General features: G+C 43.1%; 1 protein-coding gene across 1 annotated transcript in view; it reads right to left on the reverse strand.

Annotated features, from left to right (window-relative positions):
• HACD2 (3-hydroxyacyl-CoA dehydratase 2) overlaps window positions 1-12903 on the reverse strand; it is a 106999-nt gene extending 94096 nt beyond the window's left edge. Inside the window, exons 1-2 of the mRNA XM_049878412.1 lie at window positions 12678-12903; window positions 9512-9629 (exon numbers count right to left, since the gene is read on the reverse strand). Of these exons, the coding sequence (XP_049734369.1) occupies window positions 9512-9629; window positions 12678-12832 (273 nt within the window). The 5' untranslated portion in view covers window positions 12833-12903. The remainder of the gene's footprint in view (window positions 1-9511; window positions 9630-12677) is intronic.
• Window positions 12904-15001: the final 2098 nt, after the last annotated feature.

A 15001-nucleotide genomic window follows, 5' to 3' on the forward strand; every position in this document is an offset into this window, starting at 1 on the left:
TCGTGGTTACCAGGGCTGGAAGGGAGAAGACACGGGTGAGTCATTGGTTAGGGCACACTGAGTTTCTGGTAAGGGTGAGAGAAAAATATGGAAACACAGAGTAGTGATGGCTGCACATGATGAATGTAAATGTTACTGAATTATACATGTAAATGTCTTGTTCTATATATTTTTATCACAATAAAAAAATAGCCTTTCTAAAGCTATTTGTCTCCCTTTTTTAAAAATACTTTTTATCTTCATTCATTTTTTGCAGATTTTTCCTTTTTTATTATTCTTAAGATTCACAGAAGAAATATATAAAAGCATAGTAAAGTACACAGAGTAAAAAGTAGAAATCCCATTTTATCTGTCTCCCCCCCAGCACCCCTCCCTTCCACAGAGGCAAAGCACTAGTAAGTTTATATGTACCTTTCCACACCCTTTTCTGGTAAAATCTGAAATGTCTTAGGAAATTCCATGTGGACAATCTTGCAATCTGTATCATGGTCTAAGAATATACTGTCTAATGCCATAGCTACTAGCCACATATACCTATTCAAATTTAAACTAAAAATTCAGTTTCTTAGTATCTTAGTTATCTAGTTCCACTATAACAGAAATACCACAAGTGGGTGGTTTTAATACAGAAATTTATTTCCTCACAGTTTAGGAGGCTAAAGAAAAAAACCCAGTGCCATCGAGTCAATTCTGACTCATAGCGACCCTATAGGACAGAGCAGAACTGCCCCATAGAGTTTCCAAGCAGCGCCTCGAGGATTTGAATTGCTGACCCTTTGGTTAGCAGCCATAGCACTTAACCACTACGCCACCAGCGTTTAAGAGGCTAGAAGTCTGAACTCAAGGCGACGGTTCTAGGGAAGGCGTTCTCTCTCTGCCAGCTCTGAGGGGAAGGTCCTTGTCTCTTTTCAGCTCCTGTTCCTTGGTTCCTTGACGATCTCCATGTGTTGGGGCATCTATTGTTGCCCATCTCTGCTTGCTTTTCTATGCCTAATCTGCACTTTTTATACCTTAAAGGTGATTGGGAAACCCTGGTGCTGTAGTGGTTAAGTGCTACGGCTGCTAACCAAAGGGTCGGCAGTTCGAATCCACCATGCGCTCCTTGGAAACTCTATGGGGCAGTTCTACTCTGTCCTATAGGGTTGCTATGAGTCGGAATCGACTCGACAGCACTGAGGTTAAAGGTGATTGGCTCAGAACACACCCTATACTGATTTGACCTCATTAACATAACAAAGAACACCCTGTTCCCAAATGGGATTACATCCACAAATATATCCAAAAACCAAACCTGTTGAGTCGATTCCAGCTCAGAGCAACCCCGTAGGACAGAGAACTGCCCACAGGGTTTCCAAGGGGCAGCTGGTGGATCTGAACTGTTGACCTTTTGGTTAGTAGCCATAGCTCTTAACCACTACGCCACCAGGGTTTCCTCCACAAATATAAAAGATTTACAACACATATTTTGGGGGACACAATTCAATCCACAACAGTCTCACCAGTCACATTTCAAGTGCTCAACAGCCACATGTGCCTAGTGGCCACTGTATTGGAACGCTTCCATCATCTCAGAAAGTTTACTGGACAGAGCTGCTCTGAAGAATTGGTTAATTTTATTTATTGATATAAAAGTTAAAAATCCTTTAATAAGGTTCTCTCAGAATTTCGTCAGTTTTTGTAGGTGTTTTTAAAATGTCTCCATCTGTAAGTAACTGCACAGTCTGGTGTCCAGGAACCTAACACTATTTCTCCTAGCTTCATATGGACTTTCTTCTTCAAAGCCTAAGCCCAGGTTGCTTTTAGCATTCTATTTGGAAATCTTTTTTTTTTTTGCTGGAATTAGCTCATTTTTGCTTTAAGGTTAGCAATTTATTAACAAACAGGTGTCCAGGAAGAGAAGGGATTTTTGTTTTTTCTTGGAAAACAGCTTCTGTGTGGAACTCCATATATTCTCAATAACCATGCTGAGACTGTCTTTCAGTTGAGAAAGGTTTTCAATCATTTTTACCCCTGATGATTGATGAGTTATGTGTTCCAACCTTGTCAATTTCACCTGGCAATCTTAGTTTTTGACAAACTATATCATTTTAGGATAGTCCTCAACCTACCTGAATCCTCACAGTCAAATCGCAGAGGCTGTGGTGTAATGGACCACTTTTATACGGCTTTTCTCACCATGGTCTTGTAACTCCCACCAAATGATCAGGTGGGTGGGGCTATGCAAATAAGGTGCTTGTATTTTTGATACGTTGGTTCTACTGCATTATCATTAATTAGCCTTGAGAATCTGAATGCTTTTCTACGTATTCTTTGTTGTTCAGATAATCATTCACTCATTGGCTAGCTAGTTCACCAACATGTCTCTGATGTGCCTAGCACTGTACTTTATAATGTTCCTTTTGCCTTAAAAACACACTGAACGTACACATCAAAAATGATGAATCGGCAAATGTTGTTACATACATTTTTACAACAATTGAAAAAAAAAAGGTGAGCTCTGAGAACTTCCCAGTGTCTTCTGCTCTGAAATCTACTTTCCCTCAGACTGGCTGGGAATTCCTAGCTTTCCTGAATCTCCAGCATTACCATTTCTCTGCATCATGGCCTCCTTCCTGCCCTGCACTGCCACCATCAATATTTTTAGTTCATTTTCTTTCCTTCTTTTTTAAAAAATTTCAGCACATTCCCTTTTTGCAGTCACTAGCTATCTTACTTCTTTGAATACCGTATCAATTTGCTTCTATTTGCTTGAGTTGTCAAGCAGTGTGGGGTCTATGTGGGTAGGTTCCTGTTTCCTCAGGCTTCCTCTTCTCTTCTGATGTTTTGACGCTTATTAATTACACCCAAGGTCTATTTGTCCTCTGGTTTTCACATTGTCTTTGAAGCTGGTTTTCCTGGGATTTTGTTGTTGTTCTTGTTTGTGATAGGTATCTCTACTATGACTTGCTCTGCCAGCTTTTCAAAATGAGTCCTCAACATAAGGTGCTCTGAAATACCCTATGGCTATGTGTCAAAAGTTTCTTGTTAAGATTACTGGGAAATGGGCGTATTTGTACTGCTAAGAAAAATATTACAGATGATAGTTCCACCCCCAGACAAGTTCACAACTGCAAACTTAATAAATGAGGTAGCTGAAGCACACCGCTGTAATGAATAGCACCACACAATCCAACCATCCTGTATTTCCACGGAAAAAAAACCATCCAGTGTCTGAGGCTAGAAAGGCAGAAAGATGGGCAGGAAGGTAAGAAAAGGGCCCTCTTCTCAGGAATACTACAAGTTCTTGAGATCTGGCAGTATTTGAAAGAACTAGCCAAAATCACTTTCCGGAATATTCCATTAAGAGACATGAGAGAGTGGTGAGGTGAGACATGAAGAGGTAGACCAGAACACAAAGATGGGACTTGGAAAGTGGTAGCTAGGGGTGCAGGGATAGTAAGGAGATATGACAAAGGATGTTTTCTCCTTCACCTTTTCTCCAGAGCCAGTCTTGCCATTTCAGATCCAGACCAACACTAGAAAAAGATCAGAAATGAGACTAGATTTTTCTCTCTTTTTTAGGTAAGGGAGTTCAAGTAACAGAAAGATCTGGAAGAAAAGGGATTCCAGTAGTCCTTTATGCCTTCCTAGATAGACAGTGGTAGCTAAATGATGTATAACTGGATGTACATATATTGAAGATGGTCTATAACAGTCTCAATAGTTAATATGATTGCAGGACAGTCCGCAACCCATTTGAAGCCACACAATCAAATCGCAGAGGCTGCGGTGTAATGGACCGCCTTTATATGGCTTTTCTCACTACGGTCTTGTAACTCCCACCAAATGATCGGGTGGGGCTATGCAAATAAGGTGCTTGTAGCCCACCAAGGCGATTGGACAGCTTGCTAATAATACAAATAAGGTGCATGGCATCCTTGTGGGGGGTGGGACTTTGTAAACAAGGTGTATGGAACTCTAACAAGTGAATTGGCCAATTTTGCCATCCTGCTAGGCTTCAAATGGGCCATCCCAGAGGCGGAAAGGAGGGACGTGACTACCACCAAGAAGAGACATGAGCAGAGCATGTCCTTTGGACCCGAGGTCCCTGTGCTGAGATCCTCCTAGACCCAGGAGACAGAGAGAGCTGTAACTCGGGAGACATGCAAGATGGAGAGAAGAAGTGGCAGGGAAGCAGCAGCAGCAGAACCAGGAGATAGGCGCAAGATGGCACAGTGGGCTTCCTCACCCACAGAGTAAGGCGGTTACAGTGGGTGTGCTGACCCACAGAGCAAGAGAGCTAAGCACCTTTGGGCCAAGGCTTGCTGGCAGAGTGAGGTGCCCCCAGAAACTTATTGGCAGAGCTAAAGAGCTTTGTAACACTTACCCAAGCAGGGTGGAGGCTGGGCCAAAGGGCTAAGGGGCTAAGAGGCCTGCCTGCGGTCATGGCTGAACAGAGGCTGTCCTAATCAAAGAACTGTATCCTGAGTGTTTCCTGATCCTGAATTGTAACCTGATTGCTTCCCTAATAAACTCCCTAATCTTGAGTATGGTCTGTGAGTTCTGTGTGGTCACTGCAATGAATTATCAAACCCAGCAGAGAAGTAGAGAGTGCTGTAGGAGGGACAGATGGTGTCAGAAGTGATAAAAAGGTTAGAGGGTGGAGACATGCCTGACTTCTGCCTCACAGGAATCAGACATGGGCCGCTGATCTTGACTCCCCTTCCCCCTTGTGAAGTTAGAGGAGGTCAGACACCCCCGCCATGCCATGCCAGAGGCATCTCCAATCATGTTCTTAATAATGCAGTATCGGAAAGTATCTTTGATATAATTACCGTCTTATGTTAACTAAAGGTATTTAGAAATCCAAAGTCTCTCAGAAATAATATTAAGCTGCCACAATGTATCCTCAATCTACTAATTTTTAATCCATAACTCTAACAAAGTTGGAAAGATAGACTCTATACTTATTGATGAATGTCACGGATCCAAAAAAAAGAATGAAGTAAAAAGAAAGCTAACCCATAGCTCATTACAGATGAATGGCATTTTTTAAATTGAGATATAATTCACATACCAACAAATTCACCCTTTTAAAGTGTACAATTAAGTAATTTTTTAATATAGTCACAAGAGTGCGAATTACCACTATCAAACTCCAGAACACTTTCATCACCCCAAAAAGAAACCCTGTACCCAGCAGCGGTCACTCCTCATTTCTTCCCTTTCCCCAGCCCCTGGTAACCACTAATCTACTTTCTGTCTCTATGGATTTGTCTGTTTTAAACGTTCCATATATGTAGAATCATACAATATATGGCCTTTTGTGTCTGGCTTTTTTCACTTAAAATCATGTTTTCAACATTCATTCATGTTGTAGCATGTATCCTTTTTATGACTTAATAATATTCCATTGCATGGGCATAGCATATTTTGTTTAGCCATGAATGGCATTTTTAAAATTAAATTTTTGCTATCAATGTTAATTAGTTCTTAGGATTACTCGGATTCAACGCAAGATGCAACACATCTATTCCCACAGTGATCTCCTGGCCCACAACACTGGTTATTAGCATTCTACTCTTTGTCAATTTTTTGTCAAATTATCACCCAATAGTCTTCATTGTATCGTGTACTTGAGTGCTTTGATAGACACTTTTTAGGCTTTCCATTTAGCATTTCTTACGTGGCCTTGCCCCTATTCACAGGTAGTTGGTCCAGGGGTAAGCATTCCTGGTAACTAGCCCAGGAAAGAGCATCTGACTTAAATTGGACAAATTAGGCCCTTCACTGGAATTGTGGAGCTGGGACTAAGATTCGGTTTTAGTCCTTGATTGCAGGAACTACAATCTCAGGAGCTTTTGGTTGCTGCCATTATCTACCACGTACGCTAGGAAACTGAGAAAATTGGAATGCAAGAAGAGAAGAATGAGTCACTGAGAGATACGAGACGGAGCAAAAACTCCTGGGTTCCCTACCATGCTCCGGTCTCTGATTCCAGGCCATTCCTAAGGCCCAGCTACGTCCCTGCCCTTGGATTCCGTGGGATATTCTGTATGGTTATAACAAATTCCTCTTGCTGTTTAAGTTAGTTAATAAGGTTTCCATTATCTGCAGCCAAGAGTCCTGTGTCATCATCTATCCACTAAGATTTTAATCTCCTTAATAGCAGGACCCAAGCTCCACAGAACCCACCACAGTGACTCAAGCACATACTGAAATTATCACCTGTGGAGTCATTTGGAAAACCATAAAAACCACTCAAGACATTCACAGATGAATATGCAGGGAAAACAAAGAGGATTTGTGTTCACTGTATTAAAAAAGCTGTATTGTTGTATAGCTTTGTACCTCATTTTGCAAAAAACTGCTTAATTTCCTCAGAAACTAAGCTACTTTTTTTTTTCCTTTTTTTGTATTACAGTACAATATATGCCTATTTGCACTTGCTTGGTATTAAAAAGTAAAATGCTATTATTTTCCTAAGAGGATTTGAGATTTATTGAGAACAAGTCATCTCCTTTTTAAGCAAGCTCCCACAGTACCTACTAAAGAATAATATTCCTCATACGGAGGCAGGAGTAGCTGACCTCCCTGGATCCATTTCCTGCTCCTATAAACAGGACATAGTCTCAAGCACTAAGAATTCCCATACGAATAACTGTTTTCTGTAATTAAACAATGTCTCGTACACGCAATCACTGTATTATGGAGGTTGATAGGCAATGAAACACTCATTAACCAGACTACGCAGCAAATACCGTTTTGATAAGCTTGCTTTGTCACCCCCATCTGAGGGGTCTATTGCCATCACAGACCTCCACAGAGCTAATTAACTGCATATTCCTGGGAGTCTTCAGTTTGTTATACAGACTTTTCCCAAAATGAAATCCAGGATTTATCACCTAATTGGTTGTTAGTGGGTATCAGAGATAAATCTCCAAATCCAAAATATTTTCTTAAATCCCTATTAAAAATTCTATTGGGATAAATGGGCGAATCCTTTAAAGTCCAAGATTTGGTTCCTGAGTAGATTTTGTACCAAACTATTTAACGTCACTATCTTCCCAAAGATATACTTAAATTTTTTAAAAATATATTGTACAGCTAATATTACAAAGTGTTACAGACGTAGAATCCCCTTTAAATTAGTGAGGTGTCCCGTTAATGCTGAATTTTACCTAAACCCTGTGATACTGGAAAACAGTGATGGTTAAGAAATCCCACCATCCTTTGTGTTCAGGAAAATGGCTTGCTGCAAATAACCACCCTTCCTGTATGACGTGGACTCACAGGGGTCCCCTTGTTTACCTAGGATAAGGACTAGGACAAGGCCAGATGCAGACCCTCCAAATTCCCATTCCTTGCCTCATAAATGAGCAACTGAATTGCTTGTCCCCACTGATCAATCAGAAGGAGAGTGCCAATCAAACTTTCGTTAAGCTTTTCTTCTTCCTCCAAGTCCCTGAACTCTGGCACTCCCTCAGCCTGAGCCAACACACTACCCCTCTTTAAGGGCCCCTCCCAGAGAACAGGCTGACCTCAGGGTAAAACATTGTGATGGACCATCCAATGACGTCATCTGCTCACCCCAATTCCCCACACCTGGTTTTTTCCGGTCTTGTTTATGCTCAGTCTCTATAAAAGATCAATGCTTTTCCCCTAACTCTTTGAGATGTTTGGAGTGTTCGCTCTACTGTTACAGTCCTCCTAACCCACGATTCCACTAGTCCCTGTCTCTGTCCCTCTTTTCTTTCTGAATAAAGCTTCTCCCTACCAAAGTCTGGGTCTGTTTCTTATTTAAGAATTCCAGTTGGCTTTTTTTTACCACTCCCTACTACACCAAGCACTGGGGGAGCTTGTGGTGGTGCTGGCCCCAAGCCGGCTTCTCTGTAGCTTGAGAGAATTCTGCTGGCCAAAGCTCTGAGAGACAAAGAACTACTTATTTACTGATGCCCCTTTTCAGAAACGGCTCCCATTAGGATTTATTGTTTCCTCAGACTCAAAGTGTTAGGGCAGGAAGGGATCCTGGAAGTCTACTTTAACCGAATCATTTTACAAATGAGAAAACGAGACAGAAAAGAGACAAACAGCTTGCCCAAATTCACAGAGTAGGCTGGTCAGACCACTATACTGAGAATAAGAGTCCTCAGTTGGAAGCTCATTTCATCATACTACCTGCCTTAGTGGGTATGGACGGTATTGAAATTCCTCCGCTTTCTAAGAGAAAAACAAAACAAAACCTACAACTCTCTGCTTTCAAAACTGAGGGTGGGAAGTGGAAGTATCACATCTCATTTCACTGCGGTAAGTTATTTTTTCTTAAATATCATTCCACTGTTCAGGATTTAAAAATTGCCAGAGGTATAAATGTCATGTTGGGCTTGCCCTGGAGGCTAAGTGAAATGAATTCAACATCAGATCTTCCCTGCAACTTGAAGGTTTTTCACCGTAATGAACTATGGTAGATATTAACTTTGTGTGCCCAACCCCAGTTGTCATCCATCGATTCTGACTCATATGTGTCAGCATAGCACTGTACCCTAAACAGTTTGCAATGGCTGATTTTTGGGAAGTAGATTGCCAGGCCTTTCTTCCAGGTGCCTCTAGGTGGATTCAAATCGCCAGCCTTTTGGTTAGCAGTCAAGTATGGTAACTATTTGCACCATCCAGGGACTTCTGTGTGTCCAAAGCTATGGCCAGAAGGGTGGGCATGTGTCCTAACCTATCTGGCCAATCAAGTATCTCACATCACTCGCAAGAAATAAGGCCAACCAGAATCCTTCCCTAGAACAATGACACAGAGGCAGAGTAAAACAAACACTCTCCCCATTTCCCACCAGGTGGAGAAGGCTGTAGGCGAGTCTAAGGCCAACTTTTAAAGAGAAACAGAGATAAGATATGGAAAGAGAGTCAAATGTCAGTTCCTTGGTTCTTGTCCTTGAGCTGGTTCCTTTGATTCTGTAAGTTACCCCTGTATTTTTATCAACTACAGGAGCCAACAAATGCCTTTTTTTGCTTAGAATAGTTTGTACTGGGTTTCTGTCACTTACAATTCAAAAATCCTACTACATACCTACCCCAGGATATACCCTTAATACAGGGAAATTAATAGTTTTGTTAAAATATATGTATTTTAATTTGAATGCCTTTAGGCAGGCCTTACCCTTTCTGGTATCACTCCTGATGCCCTACACCCACCAACTTCACTGTTTCCATCACATGCCTGGCCTTTGAAGGTATGTCAGCTTATTAATGCTCCCCTGGGATGTCCCTCGAATTTTTGAAAATCCTAATCTAAGCTTGTATCATTTTTTCCCCCAAAGCTGAATGTAATACAGGTTAAATGAGATTTTATCTTATCTAGAATGTCCCAAAGATACTCCAAATATTAACATTTTAGTATATACTATGAGGCAAAATTTCAAAATGTAAAGCAAATCCAACAGAGATATGGCTGCTTCAATATAATTTAGTAGCACATTTTCTTCCTTTATAACAACAGAGATCAATAACAAATCTCAGGACCTACCTCCAACAAGGCGCCAGTCTGGAAGAATTTCAAAGGCTTTTCAATTGAATAATAAAGGCTGTGATAGCTGCCCTTAGCCAGGTACGCTCTCACCAGACCCACTGCTATAACCAGCCACCTAAGAAAAGAGAAAAAGAGCAATCAGAGGAAAAAAAAACAAGGTAGGTAGGTAGAATTTAAGGTGACAAAAAAGATGTGGTAACTCAGATTGCTAAAGACGATCTCAAGAGCTGGTACCCTGGATTTACCAACTGTGGTTCTCAGAGGCCAGGCTGTAACACACACGAGCGTCGCATCATCAATGGCACCCTACCAAGGGTGTGCTGCCAGAGCACGGTGGCACCTCACCCATCTGGAGCTCAGATTTTTGGCAACCTTGCCTGTTCAGAACATGGCCAAAATGAAGGAAATGAGCTGAAAATGGTCTTTGAGCAATGCCAGAAAGTCTAAGACAAGAGAAAAAAAAACTGCTAAAGGAAATTTTCAAATGGCCTGTGCGGTTAAAGCGTCTTTAATAGCAATGGGGTGGAGAAAAAATGTTTTAAAGTTTAATGTGTAAGTGTCTCACTGGAAAACAACCACACCTTAAAATCTATCCTTTTAAAATTGCAAATGAAATAAGAAAAGGTTTTTTAGCTGAATTCCACCAACTCAGAAGAGAAAGCCAGATCAATACACAAAACACAAAGCAATCAGGCCTCCAGCTGTGAATGGTACATCTCTGCTCTACTGTCCTTCTCAGAAATAGATTTCTTAGGCCCTGTAATTTTTTTTATCTGTTAAGCTCCATAATAAAGCAAATGGATCTTAATATTTAAGATATGTCTCCTTGAAAGAAATAACAGATTTACCTAAGTGTACGATCTCAACGAGGAAGAGGGGTAGGTGCTCTAAGTTATTTCTAGAAAATATCATACAAGAACCTCAAACAGACTTTGTAAAAGAAATGAATTCCTTAAGACAGAAATTCCTTTAAAACCAGATGCTGTCGAGTCGACTCTGACTCATGACAGACAACCCCATATGTATCAGAGTAAAACTGTGCCCCATGCGGTTTTCAACGGCTGATTTTTTGGAAGTAGAATCCCAGGCCTTTCTTCCAAAGTGCCTCCGGGTGGACTTGAATCTCCAACCTTTTGGTCAACAGCCCGACGTGTTAACCCTTTGCACCACCCAGGGACTCCAGAAATTCCATTAGCAAGGTAGAAAGAGCTGGTTTTACTCTCATAATCCCAGTTTCTCTTCCTCGTTTAAGACACCACTCCTTATCCTCCACCCCCTTCTTTTTGTTCACTGTTCAGAAATAAAGACTTCTTTCCTTCTTCCGCCATGTACCTTAAAACCTCTCTCTAATCCACTGCTCTCATCAATGCCCTCGCTAAGACAATAAGAATTTCACATATAAATAGAAACACACGCACAAATTATTGAATGTTCTCTTAAAAACCAATCTATATGACCATTTATGTGATAAAGAAAACTTGTACTCTGAAATATTCCCTCACTGGCCTGGGAATCAAGAGAAATAAGTTCCAGATCCCCTACTAATAAGTTCTATGACCTCAAGCAAGTCACAACTGCTCTAAGCCTTGGTTTCAACATTACCATTTCAAATATTACCAGTAAACTTATGAGCCTCCCAATACATACTATATAGATATTTTTGTGTGTGTGAAAAAGTCAAGGTGATGAACTATAAATATATAACATTACCATTTGTGTAAAAAAGGGCAAGGGGAAAGGAAGAACTTATATGCGCATTTGCTTGTATTGGTGTCTGAAAAACCAAAACCAAAGCCAATGGCCCTCGATTCCATTCTGACTCCTAGCGACTCTACAGGACAGAGTAAAACTGCCCACACAGGGCTTCCAAGGCTGTAAATCTTTACAGAAGCAGACTGCCACATCTTTCTTCCGAGGAGCGGCTGGTGGGTTCAAACCCCCCACCTTTCGATTAGCAGCCAGCTGCAGAGGGCTTACCCACTGCACCACCAGGGCTCCTATCAGCATCTGGAAAGGACACATAAAATTAGCTGCCTCCAGGGAGGAGATCTGGGTGGAAGCGATCAGGGAGAGAAAAGATTTTCAGTGTATGCCCTTGTGCATATTTTGAATTTTGAATCCTGCCTATGTATTAATATTTTAAGAATTAATAAAAGTGGATGTTCACTACACAGTTCTTTCAACTTCTTTAAATGTTTGAAATTTTTCCTAATAAAATATTAGGAAAAAACTTTTTTTGAAGAAATAAATGCAACTTAAAAATATATAACAAATTGTCTGACCCTATGATCTTCCTCAGCAAAACCACAAGACCAAAGAGTTGCAAAGCCGGAGGAACCTTGGAGATCACCTAGTCCAACTCCTTAGTTTTATAGATGAAAAACGGAGGCCTGGAAAACCGAAGTGATTTATCCAAGGTACCACAGCTAGTTAGTGTCAGAACTAGAACTTGCACTAGTTCTAGTTAAGGGATGGACTGAAATGAGGGAGAAACAGGAGGGGTAAAGCCTGTTTTGAGGGTCTATCCCGCCCACCCTTCCCAATAACTCTGCCCTCCATCCCCAGTGTTCCCCACCCCAGTCCGTCCTATAAAGTCTAAACTCAGCAAGCTCTGTTCATGTCACGGGTCAAAAACTTTGAAGATTTCTCCATTACCTTTCAGATGAAAGCTCAGCCTGGATTTTGAAAACAGCCGCCTAAATAAATGTCCACTTTGCAGCCACAGCTCCCTCCACTCTCCAAGACGGAAGAGTTCACCATTTGCGACTGGCCTCCCGGGCTCTCTCCCTTGGCGCTGCAGGGTCGCACCGCCCTCCAGACCTGGACCTGGGGTGGCCAGCCCACCCGGCCTCCCACTGCCCTCGCGGGCCAGCACCCGGCCAGCCTTTCCCGCGCCCCTCGGAGCCCGCATCTCTGTCGCCCACCGAACTCCAGCCCAGGGCAGACCCTGTGCCGGGAACTTGGCTCGGCCCGCCACTCCGAGCGGAGCTCCGGGGCAGGGACCAGGGCCCATTCAGCCCTCGGCCGCCCACGTGCCCGGTCCTGGACCCCGACTGCCGGGGATGCACCGCCCGAGCAGGGCTGAGTCGCTCCGCCCGCCACAGAGCCTCCTCCCCGGCCAGGCTGGCTCCCCGCCTCCCTGGTCCCTGAGCCTCAGCCTCACCCTGCCGTCATGACCACATTGTAGATGACCAGGTACGCGGTGGCAAGAGGCCCCGGGCCCTTCTTCTTCCGCGTGCCGCTGGCTTCGCCGGCGCCGGCCCGGCCACCACCACCCCCATTCCCCCTGGTCGCTGCAATCGCCGAGGCTGCCGCCATGTCACCGCCGGTAGCCAGTTCTCCCTGCGCGAGCACCACGGACCCGGCCGGGCAGCGCGAGGGGGCGGAGAGACGAATGAGGGAAAGGCGGGACCGAGGCCGCGGGGCGGAGCTAGGGACGGCGCCCACGGAGGTCGCCATCTTGGTTGAGGGCAAAGAAGCTGTCCGCGCTCCCCGCCCCTCGGTTCTTCTCAGCCTCCGCTGCCATCTTGGATCAGGGTAATCACCTCCTCTTTTGCGCTCCGGGTGATAACTTACGGCGCCATCTTGGATTGCATCATTGACGCCTTTGGAGTCCCTCACCTGGCCGGCCCTCACCTTTGGATATGGATATCTGGATGCTCCTGTCGCTCCTGGCTATTCCAGATCCCATAACTAACACCTTCATGTTGAATCCAGACAATTATTCTTTCGTACTCCCTCCTGGGGTTCTTCCATACTCCCTCCTGGGGTTCTTCCAACGGCCCTGTCTTCACCACTATGCACACTCCTGGGTAACCTGTCATTTGGATCACGGCATTTGACTCCGATTTCGCTTCCCATCAACCCCAGAGGTTGATGGGAAGCAACCCTTTGCAGAGTGTGCTCTGCTTGTTCATCGGTGGCCCCGTTGATGTTTTAGTGTGACAAGGTTTCTTCCCTGCTTTTTAGTTTTTTGTTACTGTGGAGGAGGTCAACGAGAATTGTGCCTTTTTTTACTATCAGATTAAAGTCTCTCATGTAGCCTAAAACCGAATGTCATCCATGCTGACTTAAGAGATAACCGGGTGTTAAAGTGTGACTTCAAGCCAGAAGTCACGCGTGCTGGCTTGTCGCAAGGACCTGGCGCGGCAAGGCAGTTAGCTAAGGTTGAAATGCAGAGTGAAACGAGAAGCTTTATACTCACAATGACCAAAAACAGAAGGATGCTGGCTGGCTTAGATTAAAAAAAAAAAAAAAAAAAAAAGTGGCTCCTGAGGGCAACTTGAACAGCTTGTGGAAACTGCTTCAACCAGCTGACTTCACTTCCCATTCATTGCTTTGTTCTAGGGTTTTCTTTATTTGTAAATGTCTGCCACCTTCGGTTTTCACACGCCCAAACTTCTCAAATGAATTATCGCATGCGTGGTAGTATAAAATATTCATTAATTCACTTCACCAGGTATTTATGGAGCATCTCAGGTTGCACTAGGGTGACAGCACTAAAGACAAAGTCCTTGGTCTCCCAGAGTTTATATATAGAATGTAGAGGGAGTCAGAGGAGAGTATGTATTGCTGTTAGTGGCCCTTGAGTCTCCCTGACTCATGAAGACCCCATGCACAACTCTGACCATTGTGGTCTACAGGGTTTTCATTGGCTGATTTTCTGAAGGAGATGCCAGACCTTTCTTCCTAGTCCATTTTAGTCTGGAAGCACTGTGGAAACTTGTTCACCATCATAAACACACAGGCCTCCACTAACAGACAGGCAGTGGCTGTGCTTGAGATGCATTGGTCAGGAATCAAACTTGGATCTCCCACATGGAAGGTGAGAAGTCTACCACTGAGGCACCCACACCGCCACCCCAATGCCTCATAGGGTATAAAAACCAAAAAATCAAACCTGTTGCCTTCGAGTGGATTCTGACTCATAGAGACCCTGTAGGACAGAGTAGAACCAAGGAGCAGCTGGCGGAGTAACCACTGCACCTAGGGATTACGTGAAGATGCAGAGTCTCATCATTTCTCATATCTTGCGTAGAGACCCAGTTGCCTTATTTTCCTAACCTCCTTAAAAGACGAAGTTGGTGCGCCTGAGATGCAGACTATAGCCAAAGGAAAAAAAAATACTGCAAAAAAAATTCAGTGAACCGTTTTGCAGAGCAAATAATCACTTATCTAAAAGCTTTTTTCATTCATTTAACTGATTTTTTAAAAAATATCACCTACTTGATGGGAAAGTAGGAGGAGGCAGGAGTGCATGCAGCTGTTAGTTGGAAATCAATTTAAAATTCAGTGTATCTTCCGAAAGTCACTTAGACCCATCTCCAGTCTATTCTCTATAGTACAGTCAGAGCGATCTTTTCAAAGTACATATTTATTCATGTCTACTCCCTTTACCCACCCCCATAAAACATTTAAATGGCTTTAAGATAGAATACAAAATATTTAATATGGCCTATTTTTTTAGTTTTTTTAATAATAATCTGC

This window comes from Elephas maximus, chromosome 1, assembly GCF_024166365.1.
Source record: "Elephas maximus indicus isolate mEleMax1 chromosome 1, mEleMax1 primary haplotype, whole genome shotgun sequence".
NCBI lineage: Eukaryota > Metazoa > Chordata > Mammalia > Proboscidea > Elephantidae > Elephas > Elephas maximus.